The sequence below is a fragment of the Leptidea sinapis genome, chromosome 11 (assembly GCF_905404315.1).
Source record: "Leptidea sinapis chromosome 11, ilLepSina1.1, whole genome shotgun sequence".
Classification (NCBI taxonomy): domain Eukaryota; kingdom Metazoa; phylum Arthropoda; class Insecta; order Lepidoptera; family Pieridae; genus Leptidea; species Leptidea sinapis.
The window spans coordinates 11,658,932-11,681,638 of record NC_066275.1 but is presented as its reverse complement, the minus strand read 5'-3'; the positions used below and the strand labels follow the sequence as shown (position 1 = coordinate 11,681,638).

General features: G+C 38.2%; 1 protein-coding gene across 1 annotated transcript in view; it reads right to left on the bottom strand.

The window, feature by feature from the left end:
- The window catches only part of LOC126966848 (uncharacterized), a 29,455-nt gene that overhangs the window by 5,524 nt on the left and 1,224 nt on the right, over positions 1-22,707 (bottom strand). The window contains exons 2-8 of the mRNA XM_050811112.1: positions 21,979-22,110; positions 20,799-20,945; positions 18,808-18,994; positions 16,950-17,135; positions 13,957-14,264; positions 13,223-13,361; positions 10,621-10,695 (exon numbers count right to left, since the gene is read on the bottom strand). Coding sequence (XP_050667069.1) covers positions 10,621-10,695; positions 13,223-13,361; positions 13,957-14,264; positions 16,950-17,135; positions 18,808-18,994; positions 20,799-20,945; positions 21,979-22,110 — 1,174 coding nt within the window. The remainder of the gene's footprint in view (positions 1-10,620; positions 10,696-13,222; positions 13,362-13,956; positions 14,265-16,949; positions 17,136-18,807; positions 18,995-20,798; positions 20,946-21,978; positions 22,111-22,707) is intronic.

Here is a 22,707-nt window from a genome sequence, read left to right as displayed (position 1 = left end):
TAAATGATTATAATCTTAAGGACGCGTTTACGAATCCGACAAAAATAAGATATATTTCGGTAGTTTGTGATGAAATTAAACTAAGTCTAACAAAACTAAAAATTGCTACAAATAGATTACTTCTTTATCTCCAATTAGCGGGAAATGTTTGCTTTGAAATTTTGATATTTTATGTCGTAAAAACGATTATCCGTTACCTCTTCACACAAAATTGACGAAATGGGGCTTCATTCAGGATCAGTTTTCTGCTACCACTTACACAATTTTGGCTCTTAAAAATTATGCGAGGAAAGCAGATATAATATTTTCAAAAACACGGGAAATAAATTAATGAATATATAATAAATAATCTCAGAAAAAAATAAAAATGAATCGTCTTAAATTCATATATATTTCTGATAAGCATGAGCTTTAAAGTGTGGTATTAAGGGTTATTTTATTTTGTCACTCCGTACGCATTGCACAGAAAGATCTATCGAAATAACCTCAGTCCGCGCTAGGCCGCCGTCGTGGGTAGACTCTGTGTGGGTTGTAAGCAGTAGCTCGTACTCGGAAAGATAGCTGTACGAACATGAATATTTTTTATAAGCTATACAATACTGTCTTTGATACTTTACATATTTTGCACGCAGTCAGATTTTCAATGAATTATGTTTCTGTATTTTTTTGAACAATTAGTGATTTATAAGGTCATCTCTAAATATAAGGTCTAATCGAAATCCAAGATGGCGCTTACAAAATTGGCAACTTTTCTTCATGGGTGTCATTTTCATGGTTTTCGGGGTCAACAATAACGAATATCGGGTCTAAATCGAAATCCAAGATGGCGCCTACGAAATTTACCAACTTCTCTTCATGGGTGTCATTTTCATGGTTTTCGGGGTCAATAATAACGAATATTGGGTCAAAATCGAAATCCAAGATGGCGCCTATGCAAATTACCAACTTCTCTTCATGGGTGTCATTTTCGGGGTCAACAATAACGAATATCGGGTCAAAATCGAAATCCAAGATGGCGCCGATGAAATTTACCAACGTCTCTTCATGGGTGTCATTTTCATGGTTTTCGGGGTCAACAATAACGAATATCGGGTTAAAATCGAAATCCAAGATGGCGCCTATGCAAATTACCAACTTCTCTTCATGGGTGTCATTTTCATTGTTTTCGGGGTCAACAATAACGAATATCGGGTCAAAATCTAAATCCAAGATGGCACCGATGAAATTTACCAACATCTCTTCATGGGTGGCATTCTCATGGTTTTCGGGGTCACCAATAACGAATATCGGGTCAAAATCGAAATCCAAGATGGCGCCTGTGAAATTTACCAACTTCTCTTCATGGGTGTCATTTTCATGTTTTTTTAATAATATTAATTATTACTTAAAAACTTTATTTGGTTCAAAAATACAGAAATCTTTTTACTAATAACAATATTATGGACATTACAGAACCAAAATGGTGTCTAGTCAGCATTATGTTGGGAATTTTACTTCTCAACGCTGGTATTCTCTAGACACCGAGACACAGACTTTGAGAATTAAATATTTATATATTTATAATCCCCCAAGTCTACTGCTACCATAAACATTGGCAATAAATTTATATATATATATATATATATAGATATATATAATAAATAAAAATCTGTTAGTAACTAATACACTTCTCAATTTAAGGAAAATATTAATAACATAACATTAAATCATAATATCATAACATTGGTAAGTAATCGGAAAATTTTTTCTTATAAGTAAAATAACAATAGGTTTGAATAAATACTAGATAAGTCATAACTTTGACCTTTTAAACAAAATAAAATATATCCATAAGACATCAATAAATCAGCTATAAAACCCAATGATGTTCTATACACATATACATAAATAAATTTAAATGTTTTATAAAAAATGGCTCTGTCGTAAATCCTATTACTCCACTGCTGAATATCTAAATGATCGGACAGCCTAGGACTAGATTGTGATTATTTTATAGCGATAGAAATGACTGTACAATATTGTATATTTTTATTGAAAAGAGCGCAAAAAAAGAATGCTGGGAGAGTTTCATGCGCCGCTTCTTCTCTCTCAGAGCGCCATTTGTTTCTGAAGCGGTAGTAGTATCTAGTAGTTATTAGAAATGACATCAAAAAGAATTCTAAAGGAATCACTTTTGAGAAAATAATTAATGCCTTTTACATAAAAGCCTATGAAACTTACTAACTTCTTTACATGGGTGTCATTTTCATGGTTTTTGGGGTCAACAATATCGAATATCGGGTCAAAATCGAAATTCAAGATGGCGACTATGAAATTTACCAACTTCTTATCATGGGTGTCATTGTCATGGAGTTTGGGGTCAACAATAACGAATAGCGGGCCTAAATCGAAATCCATGATGGCGCCTATGAAATCTACAAAATTTTCTTCATGGGTGTCATTTACATCGTCAAAATTAGAATTCATTCATAAACTTAAATTATCTTATAAAAGGCCTGTCTAACAATATCCCACATGCTAAATTAATTCTTCATTCCCTAAATATAGAAATATTTACGTTTCGACTTTTCACTCACAATATGTACAAAACACATTCCGTTACGAATCTAATTAAAAAATCTCAAAATTTGATTTTGAAAGACCTATCTAATTGTTCTCTGCACCCTCGATAACCTCGGATACGATACCCATATTGTTGAAATCATAATTTTTCGCGGCGGCCATCTTGGATTAAAAAAAAAAAAACTGCGTTTACTGCACACGACGTTATGCGACAGAATTGCCATCTAAAATTCTAATTTTTAACTACTAAACGAATACATCAACCAATTATCAAAAATACATAGGTATTAAAAAAATAAAATTCAAACTTGCTAAAGTATCAAATTCATTTGATTCCCGCAATTAACTTTAAGTACGTGTATGTGTTTGAGCGGTGTCAGTGTAGTAGTGCGATTCGATACCTCTCTGTTTTGAGAACGCGTCCTTAGGAAATAGAGTTCTTAGTGCGTATATAAAATGTAATATTTTAGTGCATGTTTTACGAAACTAAACATCACGAAAGTAGTATTGAAGAATCAGTATTCACCTGTGAAATATTTCTTTAGTTGGATTGTTGATAGCAACAATCCAAATAAAGAAATATTTATATAAATGTATCAACACAATCAATATTTTTTAATTAATATCTGTTACAACACAGAACAATAACGATAAAAACACTAAAATTAAAACGCGGTCCAAGTTGACAGGAGACTAATGGACACTAAATTGTTGAAAAACGGTTTTATGGTCTTCATCTATTCCGTCTCTTTCTCACACCTAAGTTTTTATGTAAGGATAGTTACCTCACTTTCACACAGGGATCGTCTATTACGGTAGTATACATAGTTTATGGTTAAAACTGACATAAGCCTCAACTAATGTTCTTAAAGGCCGGACTATGTGATTCATCTGCTATTGCAAGAGAATGTGGGCGGCGGTGATCACTTAACATCAGGTGACCCGTACGCTCGTTTGTCCTCCTCTTTCTTAAAAAATTTAATTAAAATTATCGATGTTAACGTTAGTTAACCTATAAAACGCGTTTGTTTCTAACGCACCTATGATCAGCGGGCAGCTTGTTATTGATAATATTATAATTTGGTATGGACATGACTTGCGGTGAGGATGAGTATCGGCTATATGTTATGCGATATTTCGAAGTATTTGTAACGCAATCCCATGTAACACACAGGAAGAAGTATGATACACAGGATAATCTACTTAAACATACAAGATAGGGATGTGCTGTAAATATACAATAGAATTTACTTTAGATAATTTATACGTCTAGATAGTCTCATGCTGTTAGACAACCGATAATACAGGCCAGGAATATTACATTAATGTGCGTGACCAGCTACGTCCTACACTCGCTATTTGAATAACACTTGTGTTAGTGTGCGTGAATTGCTCAAAATAGAGGTAAGTTCTAACGCATCATAATTTTTTTCGACGTTTTCACAGCTATCATAGTCTATGCATTTATTTTATTATAAAAACACAAACAGAAATACAAAAATATGAGTAGACAAAAATAAACATTATAATACATGTATTCTAGACCACGTGTTCCGCTGATTTTTAATAATATTGCATTATATACGCTTAATAGATAAATATCTGGACGACCGAGCCATGCTCGGATTTTTAAGATTGTATAAAACTTGAATAAAAAAAACTAAAAGGATATCTGGATTCGAACCGGGGTCTTCTGCTTTCCGGATCACCCAATGTCCCATCTGAGCTATAATAGTCTTGTATATAGTGGCGAAATTTACCTTTGTATTCTAATGTTATTGTACCTGTTTCTCATTCAAACATGGATAAAACCATTTTTTTTAAATTGAAACCTAGCTAGATCGATTTATCACCCCCGAAATCCCCTGCATACTTAATTTTATGAAAATCGTTGGAGCCGTTTCCGAGATTCAGATTATATATATATATACAAGAATTGCTCGTTCTAAGATATAAGATATGAGTGACTTAAAATTAAGATTAAAAATAATATTTATAAGTAAGTAATAGTAACACATATAAATATAAAGTTTTATAATATAATAAAAATAATATAATCACAGATATAGACGTATACCAACATTATTAAAGTAATACATTAAAACATATATATTATATTATGTAACCTATGTAATATAGCAAGTATATGCAACGCAACTGTAGCGCCTTAGTTCTTCGATAGAAAGAGAAACCTTGATGGGCAATAGCGAGAGGTACCTGTCACTGACGTCTGGCAGGGCAACTGTGGCGCCTTAATATTTCAAGAAAAACAGTTTGACGTGCGGGAGTGAGAGGTACCTGTCGCTCTGACGGAACGTCGTCGGTTCGTTGGGCGGCCATGTTGCTTGTCAATATTTGAACGAGCATCGGCCCGACCGGTCGTTAACGACGGATCGTCTAGCGATATTTTGTAATCCGATTTAATCCGCTTGAAATAAGATTGTAAAGCGATTTGAATTATAGAAGACCAATTATAATTTGATTGTACTTAACCATTGACGTTAATTTCTTAAATAACCTCGCCCGATTACCCACGTAGAATGGATAATTCTGATAAGGGCGCAGAATCGCCGTAATATAGTTCATATTTAAATTTTGTATTCGTCTTCTTGTTTCGTTCTTAATATACTTATAACTCCGCCTCCATATCCTTCCCTATATCAAAGGGTTGGTATGGTGCCGGTCCCAAGCCCGGATAAAGGAGGAGGGAATCCAAGCCAAGTTGTGAGACGTACCGTGACGAGGGCTACGTGTCTGGGGGAGAGCTCAGACTTTAACGGTGTACCTCCGATACCTGGGCACCTCGGAGTGTTATTTTATGCCCTTCGGCCAGTAAGCGGGGCTCTGCTGGTTCGTGACCTTTATTTCCCTAGCTTCTCGTGGGAACAAAGTGGAGGAAAATAACATTTTAAATTCTATTTTGTCTACCATAGGTACAAACCTATCTATCTCGGAACCCGAGGGTGAGCGGCTAGACGCCCCCAAGGGAACCGAAAACTTACCTCAGGCCGAGAGGCTAATCCCAGGCGAGCTGGCAACCGTTAAGGAAACCACAACGCCTACGGAAACAGACTCGAAACTGAGAAATAAAAAGACGAAGCCAAAGAAGCTGTCCGGTGCAGCCCGGAAAAGATTCAGAAAGCTTCTCCAAACGGATATGCCTGTAGAGGAAGCCAAGGCGTTAGCCAAAATGCCTTGGAATGACCTACAGAAAGCAGGTCACAACCCTCCACCACCTGAAGCGAAAGCTGAAAAACGTGGCAGGTCAGAGGAGATTTCTCCGAAAACCCAGCCGAAGAAGGTACCCAGGCTAGATGACACTCAGTCAACCTCGGGAAGACCTAGCTTCAAGGAGGTAACCGGGTCCTCACGTGTGGGCATTCGACATACCCATACTATGAGCGAGGACGAAATGCGGAAAGTGCGCCGCGCACTTCTTGCTTTGATCACCGGGGCTGAACAAGGTACCGGGCCGACATTTTTGGGCTTTGCCCACAAGCCTGGCTGGATTCTGGTGACTTGCGAAAATGATTTCAGCCGAGAGTGGCTTGTGGACAAAGTCAAGGATCTGAAGCCGTGGCCGGAGGCAGAGCTCTCATGCATGTCGGAGGAACAACTGCCCAAACCCTCCATAGCCACGACTTTTCTGCCGAATACTGAGGCTGACACAGTCGAAGAGGCACTGAAGCTGATCCGAGCGCAAAATGCGGGACTGAACACCGAACACTGGAAGGTGCTCCACGCGAGGGAGGACAAGGGAGGCCAAGTGGTCACTTTTTCCTTGGACGATCCCTCCGCGGAGACTCTGAAAGAGTCCGAGTACAGAGCTGCCCTTGGTTTTAGAAAGATCAATTTTAAGATCAAGGGCGTCTCTGAGGGTTCCGCAGCAGCGAGTGGACAGCAACCCACCCAGACCAGCGGGCCTGTGCGACCGGGAACATCCGGGATCTCAAGGACCCCGCAACGGCCGGCTGCCCCCACAACTACGTTCCGGGGCAAAGGGTCGATGTCGAGGAACGTCTCAGGTCCCCTCAGGGGAGGGAAGGATTAGAGTCGGGCTAATTCTGGCCGCGGGCGGAAACACCCATACCAGAAGACCGACCGACCTAAGCCTTCCACCTCCGGTGGGATCCAATGACGCACCGCAGAAATAGGGCGAGGATACTCCAGGCAAACCTCCACCACGCCAAAGCTGCTACTGCAGTAATGGAGAAATGCCTTGCGAGTGGTGAAATCCTCTTTGCCCTACTACAAGAGCCGTGGGTCAATACCGGCAAAATACTGGGACTGAACACCGCTGGTAAGTTAATCTACAATACCAGCGGATCAAAACCCAGAGCTTGCATAGTCTTCAACAAGAACACTAATTTCTTACCTGTTACAGAGGTCTGCACCGACGACCTTGTTGCGGCGTATTTCTGTTTCGAAGGTTGGGAAGGCACCAAGGTGATCGTTTGCTCGGCGTACCTTCCATATGAAGAAAGAGACCCGACAACAGAATTGGCGAGAGTGGTCGAGTATGCACGACGCAACAACGCCGAACTGATTGTCGGGGCCGACGTCAATGCGCACCACACAACTTGGGGAAGCAGCGACGTCAACCACAGAGGTGAGCAACTTCTTAATTTCTTAGACACTAACGGCCTACAGGTACTAAACAGAGGTAATATGCCAACCTTCGTAACCTCAAACAGGCAGGAAGTTCTAGATATTACTTTCGCTACCGACAACATTGCCAGGCGAATATCAAACTGGCGAGTCAGTGATGAAATTTCGCTATCGGATCACCGACACATAGCATACGACATCTTGACTTGCCTCGAAAAACAACTATATACGTTTAGGGATCCAAAGAAAACAAACTGGACTGTCTATAAAGAGAAACTCAGGAGTAATTTGGAGAATATCCCTAAGCGCATCAGAACCCTGGATGAGCTAGAGTTGGCAGTGAAAGTAACCACGGATGGCATCACTGACGCCTACGAGGCTAGCTGCCCTCTCTCCTTACAACACTCAAACAGGAAAGTGCCTTGGTGGAATTCAAACTTGAACAAACTAAGGAAGAAATCCAGAAGGCTGTTTAACAGGGCTAAAAAGACCCAAGAATGGGAACCCTACAAAGAAGCCCTAACAGATTACAACAGAGAAGTTAGGAAGGCCAAACGAGCATCTTGGAAGAGGTTCTGCGAGGATTTATCTAAAATTCCCCAAGGATCCCGAGTACACAAACTGCTCGCCAAGGACAAACCTAGCCAAATCGGCCTGCTTAAGAGACCAGATGGATCTTTTACAGCCGACGACGTAGAAAACGTAAGAGTACTGATGGCCCACCACTTTCCGGGGGCTACCTATCAACCAACTGTAGCAACGCCTACACAACGGCCTCTTGACGAGGACTGGCGTAGAGCGGCAAAGATAATCAGACCCCGGGATATAAGGTGCGCCATCAAGACTCTGAAACCCTACAAGTCAAGCGGTCTAGACAACATTTTTCCAGCGCTTCTTCAAAAAGGCCTGGATATCCTAGTACCGCTACTAGTCAAGATATACCGGGTAAGCTTTGCCTGGGGCTATCTTCCAGAGCAATGGACTAGGGCTAAAGTACTATTTATACCTAAGGCAGGCAGAAAGGACTTCTCCCTGCCAAGCTCCTTCAGACCCATAAGCCTAACCTCCTTTCTCCTGAAGGTTATTGAGAAAGTCTTGGACAGACACATAAGAGAGCATGCTCTAAGCCTAAAGCCCATTCATAGTTCTCAACACGCCTACTGTAGAGGCAGGTCTACAGAAACGGCCCTTCTACAACTTGTGGATAGAGTCGAGAAGGCGTTACAAGACAAACAGATTGCACTTTGTGCGTTTCTAGACATTGAGGGCGCCTTTGACAATACCCCGACAGACACGCTAGTGAAGGGACTAATTTACAAAAATGTAGACTCCACCACTGTCAAATGGGTAAGGTCAATGCTCTCAAATCGCAAAGCTCTAATCTCCCTCCATGGGACATCACTGGAGCTATACACTACGCGAGGTTGCCCACAAGGTTTCTTTCGCCACTTCTATGGACACTAGCAGTAGACGAACTACTTAGTAAGCTGGCAGAACTCAGAATTGATGCACTAGGGTACGCAGACGACCGAGTTATTATCGTCAGAGGTTTCTGCAAAAGCTTACTAAGCTCTATATTGCAAAAGGCGCTAAACACCATCTCACAGTGGTGTACAGCCAACAAACTGTCAGTCAACGCAGGAAAGACTGTTATTGTGCCATTCACGAGGAAACGGACACTTAACAAACTGAAGTCTCCCACCTTGAACGGCTCTACTTTGGAATTCTCAGCTGAGGTTAAGTATCTGGGAGTCACATTCGACCAGAAACTCACATGGAATTCTCACATCGACAAAGCCGTGAAAAAGGCTAAAACAACCTTGGGTGTATGTCGACGTCTGGTAGGGAGACATTGGGGAATGCGCCCCAAGATCCTCCTATGGCTATTCAAAGCAATTGTGAGACCAACAATCACATACGCCTCCATTGTGTGGTGGAACAAAGCCAACCAGAAAACAACTGCAGACAGACTAAATAGCCTGCAGAGACTTGCCTGCATGTTGGTAACCGGAGCCATGACGTCTTCTCCTGGTGCGGCCATTGAAGCAATGCTAAACCTACCGCCTCTTCCACTGTTCATACAGCAAGAGGCGAAGGCAAGCATGCTGAGGGCAATCGCCCAGGGGGGTTCATGTAACTGGATGTCGCAAACGCTTAGGACCTTAGAGGACTCAGTTCTGCGAGACCACATATTAGGCATGTTACCTGATCAGATGATTCCACAATTAATCTCTGTTAAACACTATATCGTGGAACTACCTTCCAGGGACGACTGGATGAACAACAAAGTCACGTGGAAGGACGGGAGCCTCATGTGGTTCACCGATGGGTCCAAAATGGAAAATGAAGTCGGCTGTGGGGTCTATGGAGAACGCCCCAGGTTTAAATCCAGCACAAACCTGGGAAGCTTTACCTCCATATTTCAAGCAGAGGTGTACGCCATCCTGGAATGCGCGGAAACCAATATCCAAAAAGGCTACTTCAATCATAACATATACATTCACTCTGATAGTCAGGCAGCATTGTTGGCTTTAGACGCTGACTTGACGTCGTCTAAGTTAGTCAATAATTGCGTCGAATGCCTGAATTCATTAGGCATGAAAAACAGAGTGATTCTCAGATGGGTCCCAGGGCACGCCGGAATCATAGGCAATGAAATGGCCGATGAGCTCGCAAGAGCTGGGGCTAAAGCAGTCCGATATGGTCCGGAACCCATTTGTGGACTGCCCAAGAGCGCCATCCGACACACCCTGAGTAACCAATGTAAACAAGAAGCACTTAAACGCTGGAACAACTCTTCAGGTTTAAACCACTCTAAAGCACTGATAAGGGCATTCAACAGTAGCTATGCGAATGAAGCCCTATCATTGAACAGGAAAAATCTATGCATACTCACTAGGATGCTAACCGGGCACTGTCGCCTAAACAAGCACCTCAGTGTGGTCGGCATCAGAAGCGACAAGGCTTGCAGGTTCTGCCTTGAGGATGATGAAACACCTATTCATCTACTCTGCGACTGCGGCCCACTAATGCATAAGCGTAACACAATCTTTGGCAACTACTTCGTACCACCAGATAGTGTTTGCAACACTCGCGTCAAGGAACTATTGCGGTTCGTAAAGGCGGTAGGGCTTGACGATGAGCTTTAGTATGAGTGGCGAACACAATAGTCCAATTCTGGACGCGGTGTTACTAGGAACCTTTTAGGACCAGGAAATAGCCACCCTCTTCAAATAATAATAATAATATAACCTGCGATTTAAATGTGGACTGCTTCTCAGGAAAAATATCTAAATTAGTGAAGTATTCATTATATCTATAACACATTCTACGGACGGGTGAGCGTATTCCAGCATTTGTACGCGATGGTGGTATATAAAAGAGTCTAGACGTATAAATGACCTAAGGTATTTAGCATGCAAGTAAAGTAATGTTGAACGCGGTACTTACATCGTGACTCGCTGTCTCTGTCGGTTTATTTAGTGTCGACAAAGACAGAATACTATTTCGATACACCTTCTTCAGCTGTAAAACACATTCGAATTTAATAAACGTTACATTTATCAACTTAATAACATGAAGTCTTGGAAAAACAGCATTAAATTTAGGGCCTACACCACTGACGTACGTCAGTGAACTAGACTCCAAAGGTCGTCAAAAAAAGTCGGTCGTAGCGGCGTTGTATATACGTTTAATACAATTTATACAGGTAACATTAAAATATTCATTCTATTTAACACCTTATTTCATGGCAGTAATGTTCAACGTGTTATACTATTGTAACAGCTGATTAAAAACTCGGGCGCGAACATGAGGCAAGAATATTTTGTTATAGTAAAAAAGGTATACATTTAAATACCACGAAAACCCCCAAAGGGTTTATCTGGCTAAGTTGGTAATTATTGATTGATAAAACGCAAAATGATTAAAAACGTCACATTAGTTACACAGTTTTGTTATTTTAAAGGGGCGCTTATCTGAAATACGACACTCCATGCTTTCCGTAAAATATTTTGTATGTCTTGTTCAACTCTCAGATTGTGGCTCCGGCATATGATCTTTAGTCTCACTGACCCAGAACCTAATATCAATAGGCGAGGAATAGAAAAACATAAAACGGTTTTCTCCCCAAATCAAAGCCCCTTTACTAACTGATGGAGGATTAACAAGTGTTATTGCAATATGTTATGTTATTGTCACTGCTGAAGCTAAATAAGTATATTTAAATTTCTATGTCTCATTTTGCACAAACCTCAGTGCCGGATTAAGCACCTACCAAAAGAAGAAACTGCTACTGGCCCCGCATATTCAATCAGCCACCTTCTCTGCCTTAGTGTAATTCTTTGAGTGATACTTGTTAAGATGTGGAATATTGAGTATACATAATGTCATAAAGAATTTAGAAAGAAATTAATTCTCAATCTTATGTAATCTTGTTACGAATGGGGAAAAAATATAAGTTATTGTATTGTTTGTTGTAAATGTTTTTATGTACTCTTTGTATTTATGTTTAGCACTAGGTATGTAAATTAACATTGTAATTTTTTGCACTATAAGTGTTCTCATTAGTAATAAGGTAATATTAAAATTGTAATTTAACTGTATGTAACTAAGACAATTCAGGTTAGATACTCGATAACCGACTTTTTTTTATGAAAATAAGGGACGAGACGAGCAGGACCTTCAGCATGCAGTGCCGCTCAGGTCAGATTCTTGAAAAACCCAATAATTTCGAGCGTCACTACAATTGCGCTGGTCACCTTGAGACATAAGAATTCAAGTCTCATTTGCCCAGTAATTTAACTAATTACAGCACCCTTCAGGCAGAAACACAGTAATGTTTGCACATTACTGCTTCACGGCAGAAATAGACGCCGTTGAGGTACCCATAATCTAACCGGCATCTTGTGCAAAGGAGCCTCCCAATCCCACCGACTACTTCAAATATGATCAAGGGCTCTTTGATAGAATTTGCTACGGGTCCCGCTCTTGCTTAAGGTATTGTCAAACATTAATGCGAAACAAACCGAACTGAAAGCATGGAGAATGCGAACCAAAGCGGAGACGAACAAACAAACCGAAAGGGAATCGTTGCGGGACGCCACTTGTGTCAAAGTTATGTAAATAACACAACTGTCGCGCTTCGCTCTCCCATTTGACGATCCCCTCTTTGTTTGACGTCTTGTATACAAAGCCAGCTAAATGCTAATACAATCTCGCTCACGCCTCGCTTCGCGCGCTCGCCTTTGGATTGTCCTGACCTGACACGCCTCTCGGTTCGCTACGTACTCGGTGTGCTTTCGCTTTTCTATGTGACTAGATTCAAACGATTCTAAACATAACAAAATGAAAACGCTTCGCCACGCTTTCGGTTCGCAGTCTGTTTGACAATAGCTTTAATCCGGCACTGACATAACTACTGAAGTGTGAACCCCGCCCACCCAGCCTACATCACGTTTATCCAAATGTTTTGAGTTTTCTTTAGTGTTAATTCCGCCAATATTTGTGTTTAAACAATTGGACACGTGTTTCGCCTCTACACGAGGCATCCTCATGACATGTTGACTCGGCAAACACTGAACTAAATGAGCCGGAAACCGCTCTTTTATACCCTTGTCCCATAAAATGACGCGCTCTGATTGGTCAAAATCAAAACGTTTATTGACCTCATAACATTGATTTACAATGGCTTAAGTTCAGTCATACACAAAATTTCATAATAATAAATAAATAATATCAAACAGATAAAATTAAAATCAAACAAATCAAATAAGTAATATAAATAACATGGTCGGCTGTTGTGACGTATTACCCCAGGAAGAGATACGTAACAATGGCGAAGGGACCAAATTTGTTTGTTCATTCAACAATGTAAACATGTTATTTTTGTGTTTTATTATTTCTAATATTGGCGGAATCAACACTAAAGAAAACTCAAAAATTTTGAATAATTATGGATTTCCGCAAAGTAACGCCTACTTCGATAAATTTTCTTACATCACGTTTTGCACCGGCCTCCCACTGGTTTGATAGATATAATAATAATACTCACATATTTAATATCTATAGGTAAATTGGTTGTGCACAATTCTCCATCCTCAATCAGATATTGGAAAAAGTTTTTATATGGATTTTGATCATTTTGATTTGTCCCCAAAAAGTTCAGCATGAATAATGCATTTTGTGTGTGCCTGAAAATATAAACGACAATTAATTTTAAATAAAGTCAAAAATAATAATAAAATTTATCCAAAATCTCTGTCCCTTTTAACTTTCAAATATAATTCGGATATATAATTGTGGGTATGTACCCTAAATAATTGAAATAGTAGACTCGCCATATATACACAAAATATTTCAAACCGAATCGATAATAAGACTGGTCGTAGATTTAAAATATATTTTAATTTAAAGAAATGATAATATTTCTTAATTATAATTACTTTTTATGTCATATCCTTAGTATATATACATGTAATATTATACATTTCAGACGTTGTGACTTAGGGAGTTAGTTAATATTTTATATATAAATATATATAAATGAAAGGATTCAAAATGTATATCTTATAATTACCAATATCATATAATAAAGTTTATAAATTACGCATTCACATGATCTAATTTCACACCAATTATTTTCATCATGATAGAGACAAAAATTCTAAAAGCCATTTCATCGAATTAGTGTCAGTGAGTCGTACAACATTTATCTATCACAGAATTCCACTCATCCACTAGAGAGCTTTTCTACTGGCTTATAAAGTAGAAAAAAAGAACACCTACCAATTTCTGATCGCGCCCATTGTGAGAAGAAACGAAGAATAAACATATTGAAGTAAGGAATCAGGGCAGTAGGAATAGTTGGAACGGGCGTTGGTCTGGGAAAAAGGGCATCGGCGTTTTGGTATCAATTCTCCAGTGCTCATAGAGATGGTGTACCAGCGAACATTTTTCTCGTCATAATCATCCATCCACTCCAAAAACAAATGGTTGGGGAATGCAATCAGCTCCAACTTGACACCACATTTCCTTGCAACGGCTTGCCAGATCGCAGCGAGGACGATACCGTTGCTGCATTTGTTTTTTAAAGCCTGAAACATAAAAATATATATTCATATTATTATTGTTGCTTGTGACAGCCCTAGCCTCCACAGGTCGATGCAGCACTGTCTAGATTCTAAAAGGTTATAATTATTATAATTCCTATCCTGTATTTTATAAATCGCCTCTCCACGCGTCGCATGATATATATATAAACATACCAAAGGACATAAATACCGTAAAAGGGGATGAATAGCCATTTTCATCCAATTTAACGGTAGGGTATATTTTTAAACGCCTATGCCGCAGGGCCGAGTCTATTAGCCAATCGAATAATTGCTTTTATGGGATTCAGGATGTCTATTACCAAAATCGAAAGCCGAAGTTTCGTCCGAAAAGAAAGAACGACGAGCGTCAAATTAAAAGGCATAAAAGGCATTTATTTTCTCAAAATTGATTCCTTTAGAATTCTTTTTGATGTCATTTATTATACTAAGTACTAGATACTACTTCCGCTTCGGAAACAAATGGCGCTCTGAGAGAGAAGAAGCGGCGCAAGAAACTCTCCCAGCATACTTTTTTTTGCGCTCTTTTCAATAAAAATATACAATATTGTACAGTCATTTCTATCGCTATAAAATAATCACAATCTAGTCCCAGGCTGTCCGATCATTTAGATATTCAGCAGTGGAGTAATAGGATTTACGACAGAGCCATTTTTTTATAAAACATTTAAATTTATTTATAGATAATACCTCAACAGTGGCTGGGACTTTATTGTAGAAGTGTATACATTTACCCTTAAAGCTATTATGTATCTTATGAAGTCTACTAGAATTAGTTACAAGCAATCCCTTATTTCTAGTGTTATAATAATGAAAATCACTATTAAGAGCAAAAAGGTGACGATTTTTGTGAACATATATTAAATTTTCACAAATGTACTGACAATGAACAGTCATAATATTTATTTCTTTAAATTTTTCTTTGGGAGACTGTCTATAACCACTGAAACTAACTGATATATAGCACGAACAGCTCTCTTTTGCAGTGCAAACACTATATCAATGTCAGCAGCATGACCCCATAGTAATATACCGTGCGTCATGATGCTGTGAAAATAACTAAAGTACACTAATCTAGCGGTCGCAACATTCGTGTACTTTCTCTAATTCTAATTCTCTAATCTTTCTAACTGCATATGCCGCAGATCTGAGTCTATCTGCTAGATGGGTAATATGTGGACCCCACTGAAGCTTTTTATATAACGTGATAACCAAGAAGACCGTAGTGTCCACAAGTTCCAATCTCTGGTCATTTATAAGTACGTTGGTTTGTACCTCCGCTGTGTTTGGTGTAATGAACCGTAAACACTTTGTTTATTTACTGTTTAAGTGCAGATTATTCGTCTCAAACCAACGCACTACCTTTGAGAGTGCATTGCTTACCTCGTCAGCAATATCCGCACGTCGCTTCACTTTAAAAATAAGTGAAGTATCATCAGCAAACAATACAATCTCATGGCTATCATCTACCACAAACGGTAGATCGTTAATATATGTAAGAAACAAGAAAGGACCGAGAATAGAACCCTGTGGAACACCTATTCCCACAGGTTTACCCGAAGACCGTTTGCCATTAAATCCTATTACCAAAGTACTTACTTCGGATCCGAATTGTGCTGACGGATTTCGTTTCGGAACCATAGATATAATCATAAAAAGTGAAGTTGTAGTTACGACCTTATTAATCTCAAACAACGAAAAAGTAAATGTCAAGTGAATTTGGGAATAAAGTAAATGAAAGACAAAATGTTCTAATCGCAAACTTAGTATCGATCTTCGGATACGAAACACTTTCGTAATAGGAAAATGTACGATCTGTCAACCGAAATTTAGTATTTCGATTTTGGTAATAGGGCTTCTGAGTTCGAAATAAGTCGTATGCAGGAGGACGTCCTTGATATTGTAATTTCCGACACCTAATACAGTGCTCGATCGACTTATGAGGATAGGGTTGTCACAAGCAAACAACTATTAATGTTAGAATTTTTTTCATGCTGAATCACCATCATCACTACAATCATCAAACATCATAATTATATTATAATAAAGAAACTGAAACTAAGATCAACTCAAAGTAAATTTGAACTTGAAATTTTGATCATGCAAATAGGAAATACTTTGAATTGTAGTGATTTTTGTGTTGCACTGATCAAATGAAAGTCCAACTCTTATATGTAGATATGCACTGTAAAAACTATAAACAACAGTTATAACACCTAATATTTCAGGTTTTTTTATAAGTAATGAAGATGGTATGAAACTTACGGCTTTCTACATTGTCGTTTTTGCAATCGACCAGGCAACATAATATGTTCCGTTTTTTATTCGACTTTGACACTGCAACGTATACATTACTTAACAGCGTTTTGTATGAAATTACAATTTTGGCGTATTGGCTACTTACTCAAGTAAAAGTGCGAGTATTCAAGTATAAATTGAAATGTGGCAAAGTAACTTACATATTATTTATTATACGCTTTTTGCGCTCTTCTTCTTCATCAAAGGTAGTCTTCTAGTATTATTCTAAGAAGACAATAGCATTACGTTAGCACTCCAAATGCGCCACAAGTTTAACGCTTACTTGAACCGCTGTATAGAAATCTATTTAAATGACAAATAACTTTTTTCTTGTATTTTGTCTCCATAAAAATGTTGGCAATAGTCGCTTACTTTCACAATGCTCAATGAGGCCAGGTCAGCTGATGTCGTGATGGCAATATGTCTCTGTTGAACCAGCACCTTCGACATCGCAGTAAGCACTTCCCTGTCGGTAACCTTCTTCCATCCCGGTGGAGGTGGTTTTATAGCTCGTGCAGCACGTATCGCATCTTTGACTTCCTCAACTATGTCAGTTAACTGTCAAATTCAAATATTTTTATTCAAAACAGGATGTGACATCACTTATTGTAAGTCAAAAACTACCACCCATTCCAAAGAAAATGCCTCAGACCTGAGAAGAATGGGCGCAACAAACTCAGGGGGCTTTTTTAAATCAAAAAATATGTTTACAAAGTAATATTGTACAATTAAACTTATTATTTAATAGCCTGAGGACGGTCGCTCCATTCTGAATTCATGTGGAACTCATTAAGAAAGTCGTTCATGTTAGTAGTAGTAACCTTTACCACACAAGCGTTTTTTAACAATTCTTTTGAATGTCGTAATACTTTTATTTTGAACATTTTCTGGGTCTTGTTGTAAAAGTCTTACAAACTCGACTTAGCCGAGTAGTAGGCATAACAAGTTTATGTTTGTTCAATTAATGATAATTAGAAAAGTTTTACTGCCCAGTAAGTTCGGACATTAAAGTCCTCAAATGGCGACCACGTAATGGAAGACGCATTGTTGGTGGGCCTCTACAAGATAGAGCGATGATCTGGCCAAGATCGTCGGAATAGGCTGGATAAGAGCAGGGAGGGAGGCCTTCGTCCGGCAGTGGGACATCTTTCGGCTAAGATGATGATAAAATTGAAGGCTAACCTTCTTCTTTATGGAAGAGGAACAGAAATAAGTATTAAGGTCAATTAATGGGCCACATTCGCCCATATTCCCCTGCAAGACCAGTACCAGCTATTTTGAAGGTACAAATATCGTGTCGTCTTGGAAACATAAGACAATAAAGTTCATTTGGAAAGTAAGTCGTAGAGAGTTCCTTGGAAATCCCACTGTGGAGAAACACCATACATCTCGATGTTGAGTAATTATCGTCACAAATTTAAGTATCAATTATTTAATTGTTATGTCCAACAGGAACAGGAATCGGAATACTTTCAGTGATAAATGCGGTAGGAGCCACATGATGATATGACGTATCCATCACAGAGTGCTGTATCCACGATCATTCAAGCAGTTCTTTTGCATGCACTCAAATGGCTCGAGTTGATACTCGGGTGTACCGGATTAGAGATGACAACTATATTCCATATGTAGACCTTATCGAGCGCTGAAGTAGTCTCTCTCTATTGATAACCCCCAGTTTCTTTGAAGATTTGCCTTTGGCTTCCAGTTGACCGCGGGATTGGTAATTATTCATTATTTCGAGAGCCATTTCGATACTAGGCGCGGAATAGCAAAATAGGCGGAGTGTTATCGAAAAGCGGTGATGCGATACATGGGGGTTTTAAGTGGTTAAAGCGCAAACTGAGTCTTCTGGGCGTTCAATTATACAAGGTTTATTTTGACCCACATTCGGAGATCTTTTTATGAGAGGATCAATACAAGACCCAAGTTTCTTCTGGCACTGCTCGACGATTTCCCGAGAGAAAGGTAGTAGGTACTGTCATCTGCACACTGGAGGCATCCAACATATCATTGATTTGCAGAATAAATAGTGTAGGAGATAAATAGTTAGGAACAAGGCCCATGCCTAAAGCCATATTATCAGTCATTAACCCACTGGTGCCTATATAGTTATAGAGATAGAGAAATAGCTGACATGCTTTCAATAATTTTAAGAGCAGGCATGTATTAGCAATAGGACAGTTTTTATATGAAATATGTTCTTCTATGGCTACATAAAAATACTTACCATTTCATCAACATTTTCATCAAAATAGAAATTAGCTGGATCAACCCATTGTGCGAAAAAGTTAACTACGATTTCTGGACGCAACTGCTGCTGCATGTGTTTCTTGACCCATTTTATAGCAAGAAAAGTGTGCATTAAATATTGTAGTATTATTTTGGCATAGTAAATGTCTGTCAGCGTAAATGGTCTGTGAAATAACATTTAAAATCAGCAAAATTATGGCTTATTAACTAAAAAAATTAGGAAGTATAGTGAGTTAATCTAATGCATAGTAAGTGGCTTAAAATGTCTATTAAAGTTTTGACCCAGTTCTTAAATACATTAATGTATAAACTGACATCAAGTCATAGCGACTCATTTGTATTAGTTGATATTCATTCATTTTTTCATTATAAGTTAAGGTTGATAAAGGATACTTTGTATCCGGCATCTAGATATTAGCGACAGATAGCTACTTTATAAGCATTTAATGTACAAAAACAAAACATCAGACAAATCACCGGAAGAAGCAAAGTCCTACGGTTCAATAAGTCTCCTGCCGATACCTTCAAAAATTTTTGAATCTCTGCTTCTTCAACGTATGCATCCTATTATAAAGGATAAGAAACTTATCGCAGACCACCAATCTGGGTTCCGCAACAAATATGACACAGTTGACCAAGTTCACAGGTTAGATGAAAAAATTATGAAATCCCTTGAAGACAAAGCATCTGCAATAGCGCTTTCCTTAACATATCTCAAGCCTTTGACCGAGTATGGCACCAGGGTCTCCTCTACATAATTAAAACATCCTTTCCTGATCCCATCTATAAAGTCCTCCAGTCATACATTGAAGAAAACACTTTCTCGTAAAAAGTGGCGAAGCTTTATCAAACTTACATAACATCGAAGCCGGTGTCCCGCAGGGAAATGTGCTCGGGCCTACACTCTACTTGCTCTACACTTCAGATTTACCTACTCCTGACTATGTAAAACTAGCACTTTTGCCGATGATACCGCCACTATGGTTTCACACAATGATCCAACGGTTGCATCCTACTCTTGCATCTGCAAAATGGTCTGAATGAGATATCATCCTGGCACAGAAATTGGAGAATCAAGGCTAAAGAATCAAAATCAGTGAATGTGAATTTTACCCTTAAAAGAGCTACATGTCCTCCTGTTCAATTAAATAATGTAACAGTCCCTCAAGCGGAGCATGTGCGTTATCTTGGCCTACACCTAGACAAACGTCTCACATGGCAAAAACACATCTTCACTGAAAGGAAACAATTAGGCATCAAACTAAGCAAACTGCATTGGCTTATTGGTCGTAAGTCACAGCTTTCACTTGAAAACAAGGTACTGCTTTACAAGGCATTTCTTAAACCCATCTGGACATATGGTATACAGCTATGGGGTACCACATCACACTCAAATATTGAAATAATTCAACGATTTTAGAATAAAACACTACGCTTAATAGCCAATGCTCCATGGTTTGTTCCAAATGAACTATTACACCATGACCTCGGAATACCAACAGTCAAGGATGAGATAACGAAATTCGCTAAGGCACACAAAACTAGAACAGACAATCACCCTAACATACTAGCAAAAGCCCTAATGAACAAAAGAACGAAAGTATCAAGAAGACTGAAACGCAAAATACCTCAAGATCTCCTAACTAGCCAACCAGATGATTAATTATGAAATTGGGTTTGGCATAGGCCATTCTCCAAGCAAGCCAATATATATATACAAGTAGGATACACATATTATTGCATGTCCCAGCAAAGGAGACAGATTATAATAAAATGAATACAAAAAAAATGTACAAAAACTTACTACCTCCATAGTAAATACAAATATTAATAATACAAGTATCAAATTTCTCAAGTAAAGAATTTAAATTAGACTGTATGACAAAGGATAATATTATTTAAACATTATTCCTCAGCCTATTCTGGGCTTATCCGGCACAGTTTTGAATTTTATTGATTTCAACTTACTTTTCTCCTTTGTTCTTCTCGAGTTTCCTTTGAGCAATTTGCACAGTATTCTGTAATACAGATATTGTGTAGAAATAACTTCGCTCAGTTTCAGCAGCTATTATGAAAAAGTCCTTTATATCATCTAATGTTATTTGATTGATTCTCCTAGAAATAGAATTAAGAACAAGAATTTGAAAATATAATTAACTAAAGAATTTAAACATTATGTACTTTAAATATATAAATTGTCATATAATTATAATCAGCAAAAATGAGCTTCCTTGTGTAGTGTTTTCAGGACACTGTGACATGGGTGGTTTAAAAAAAGTGCATACACCTTACTTAAAAGGCCGGCAACACTTCTTTCATTCTTCTGGTGTTGTAAGAGACCCATACACATATTTGACCTCCTTTCCCTTAAAAAAAGTCTAGTCTCATCTGCAGTATTCCCAAACCGAGACATCTTAAGGGCCTTCAAGCCTACAGCTTACACCCACTTTTAAGGCAGGCTAGCACATCTCTTGCTCTCTGGTGTTGTAGATGTCACTTCCCATCACATGAGCCTCCTGCCAGTATGGCCCCTGAAATAACTTCAGATAATGCACGAGTTGAATGCAGAGTTCACGAATGTGATAGTGTTGTGACCTAATTATAATTGATGACCATAATGATGAGTGTATTGATAAATTTAAACAATGCTTTAAGTTTACCATTTGCACTAGGTTATAATGATTAAAAATTTATTTTATAAATCTTTTAACCTAATAATTGAATCTCTAAATTTTGTTCGGCCTTTCTTCACCACATGTCTAAAACATTTTTCGCTATTTCTCATGCTTGACAATGAATTCGTTTGAAACTCGTTTTTAATGAAATGGACACGGATCAGTAATGATAAGCGTACAATAACTGTCAATGACGGCACAGCACTTCAAAAGGTGCACGAGGCGAGGTGTGCAGACAGCAGGGGAGATGCTCTCACTCTTTACCTTAGGCCCAGACTGCATTCAACTTGCACACTATATGTACATGTAGATATATATTAGCTGGTCTATGATTTATAGGGCTACAAGCAAAACTCATACATCAATGCAGCAAAAGGACTAAATTCTACTTTGCCTTCTAATGTTGTAAAATTGTTCTAATGTGCCTGCCTGCCATTATAAACTTTTGTACCTTTGTTAAATTTTGTACATACCAGCAAAACTTTGGAGACATTAACATTAATTTTGCTTCAACAGCTTTCTTGATGATGGTAAATTTTTTCAATTCCTTCAGCCAATTTCCACGGCAATATGTTTCAACAGTTTTGTGTATTTGATCAGGTAATCTATAATTTTATTACTGTTAATTATTATTATAATAAAAGAGATATTTATCAGTGTCTTAGTTGAGTTTGTTTTTTGTTCAGTTGAGATTTGTTTTAGCTTGTTAATCTCACAGATTTGAAGGTAGTTTTCTCACAGGTACAAGAGATTTGTCTAATAATGTTCACACAAACTTACAAATGTGAAAAGAAAAGAATCCAATAATTCTAAATCATCTGAGATAGCATAACAATAATTTTAAATCAAAAGATATTTAAAAAACTGTTAATAGTCACACATTTAATCTCTACTAAGATAAAAGAGAAGATAAAATTAAAATAATATAAAACTTCACAAAAAAAGTTTCTCAATCTTCAAAAAAAATATTTTCTCTCTCTTTTGATAACTTCTGATACAGTTTTGCAGAGCTCTGACCATCTTTAATGTTGCTTTTCCTATGACAGTAGAATTAATAATTGCTTGAAATTTTGATACAATGTTGAAGAGCATTGATAGAGGTTTTTCTAATAGTAAATGTGCAAAATTGTGACTTCTGGAGCTTACTACCCCATTCCACAACTTCACAAAAGAGGTCTTGATCATCCAAATATGGTACACAA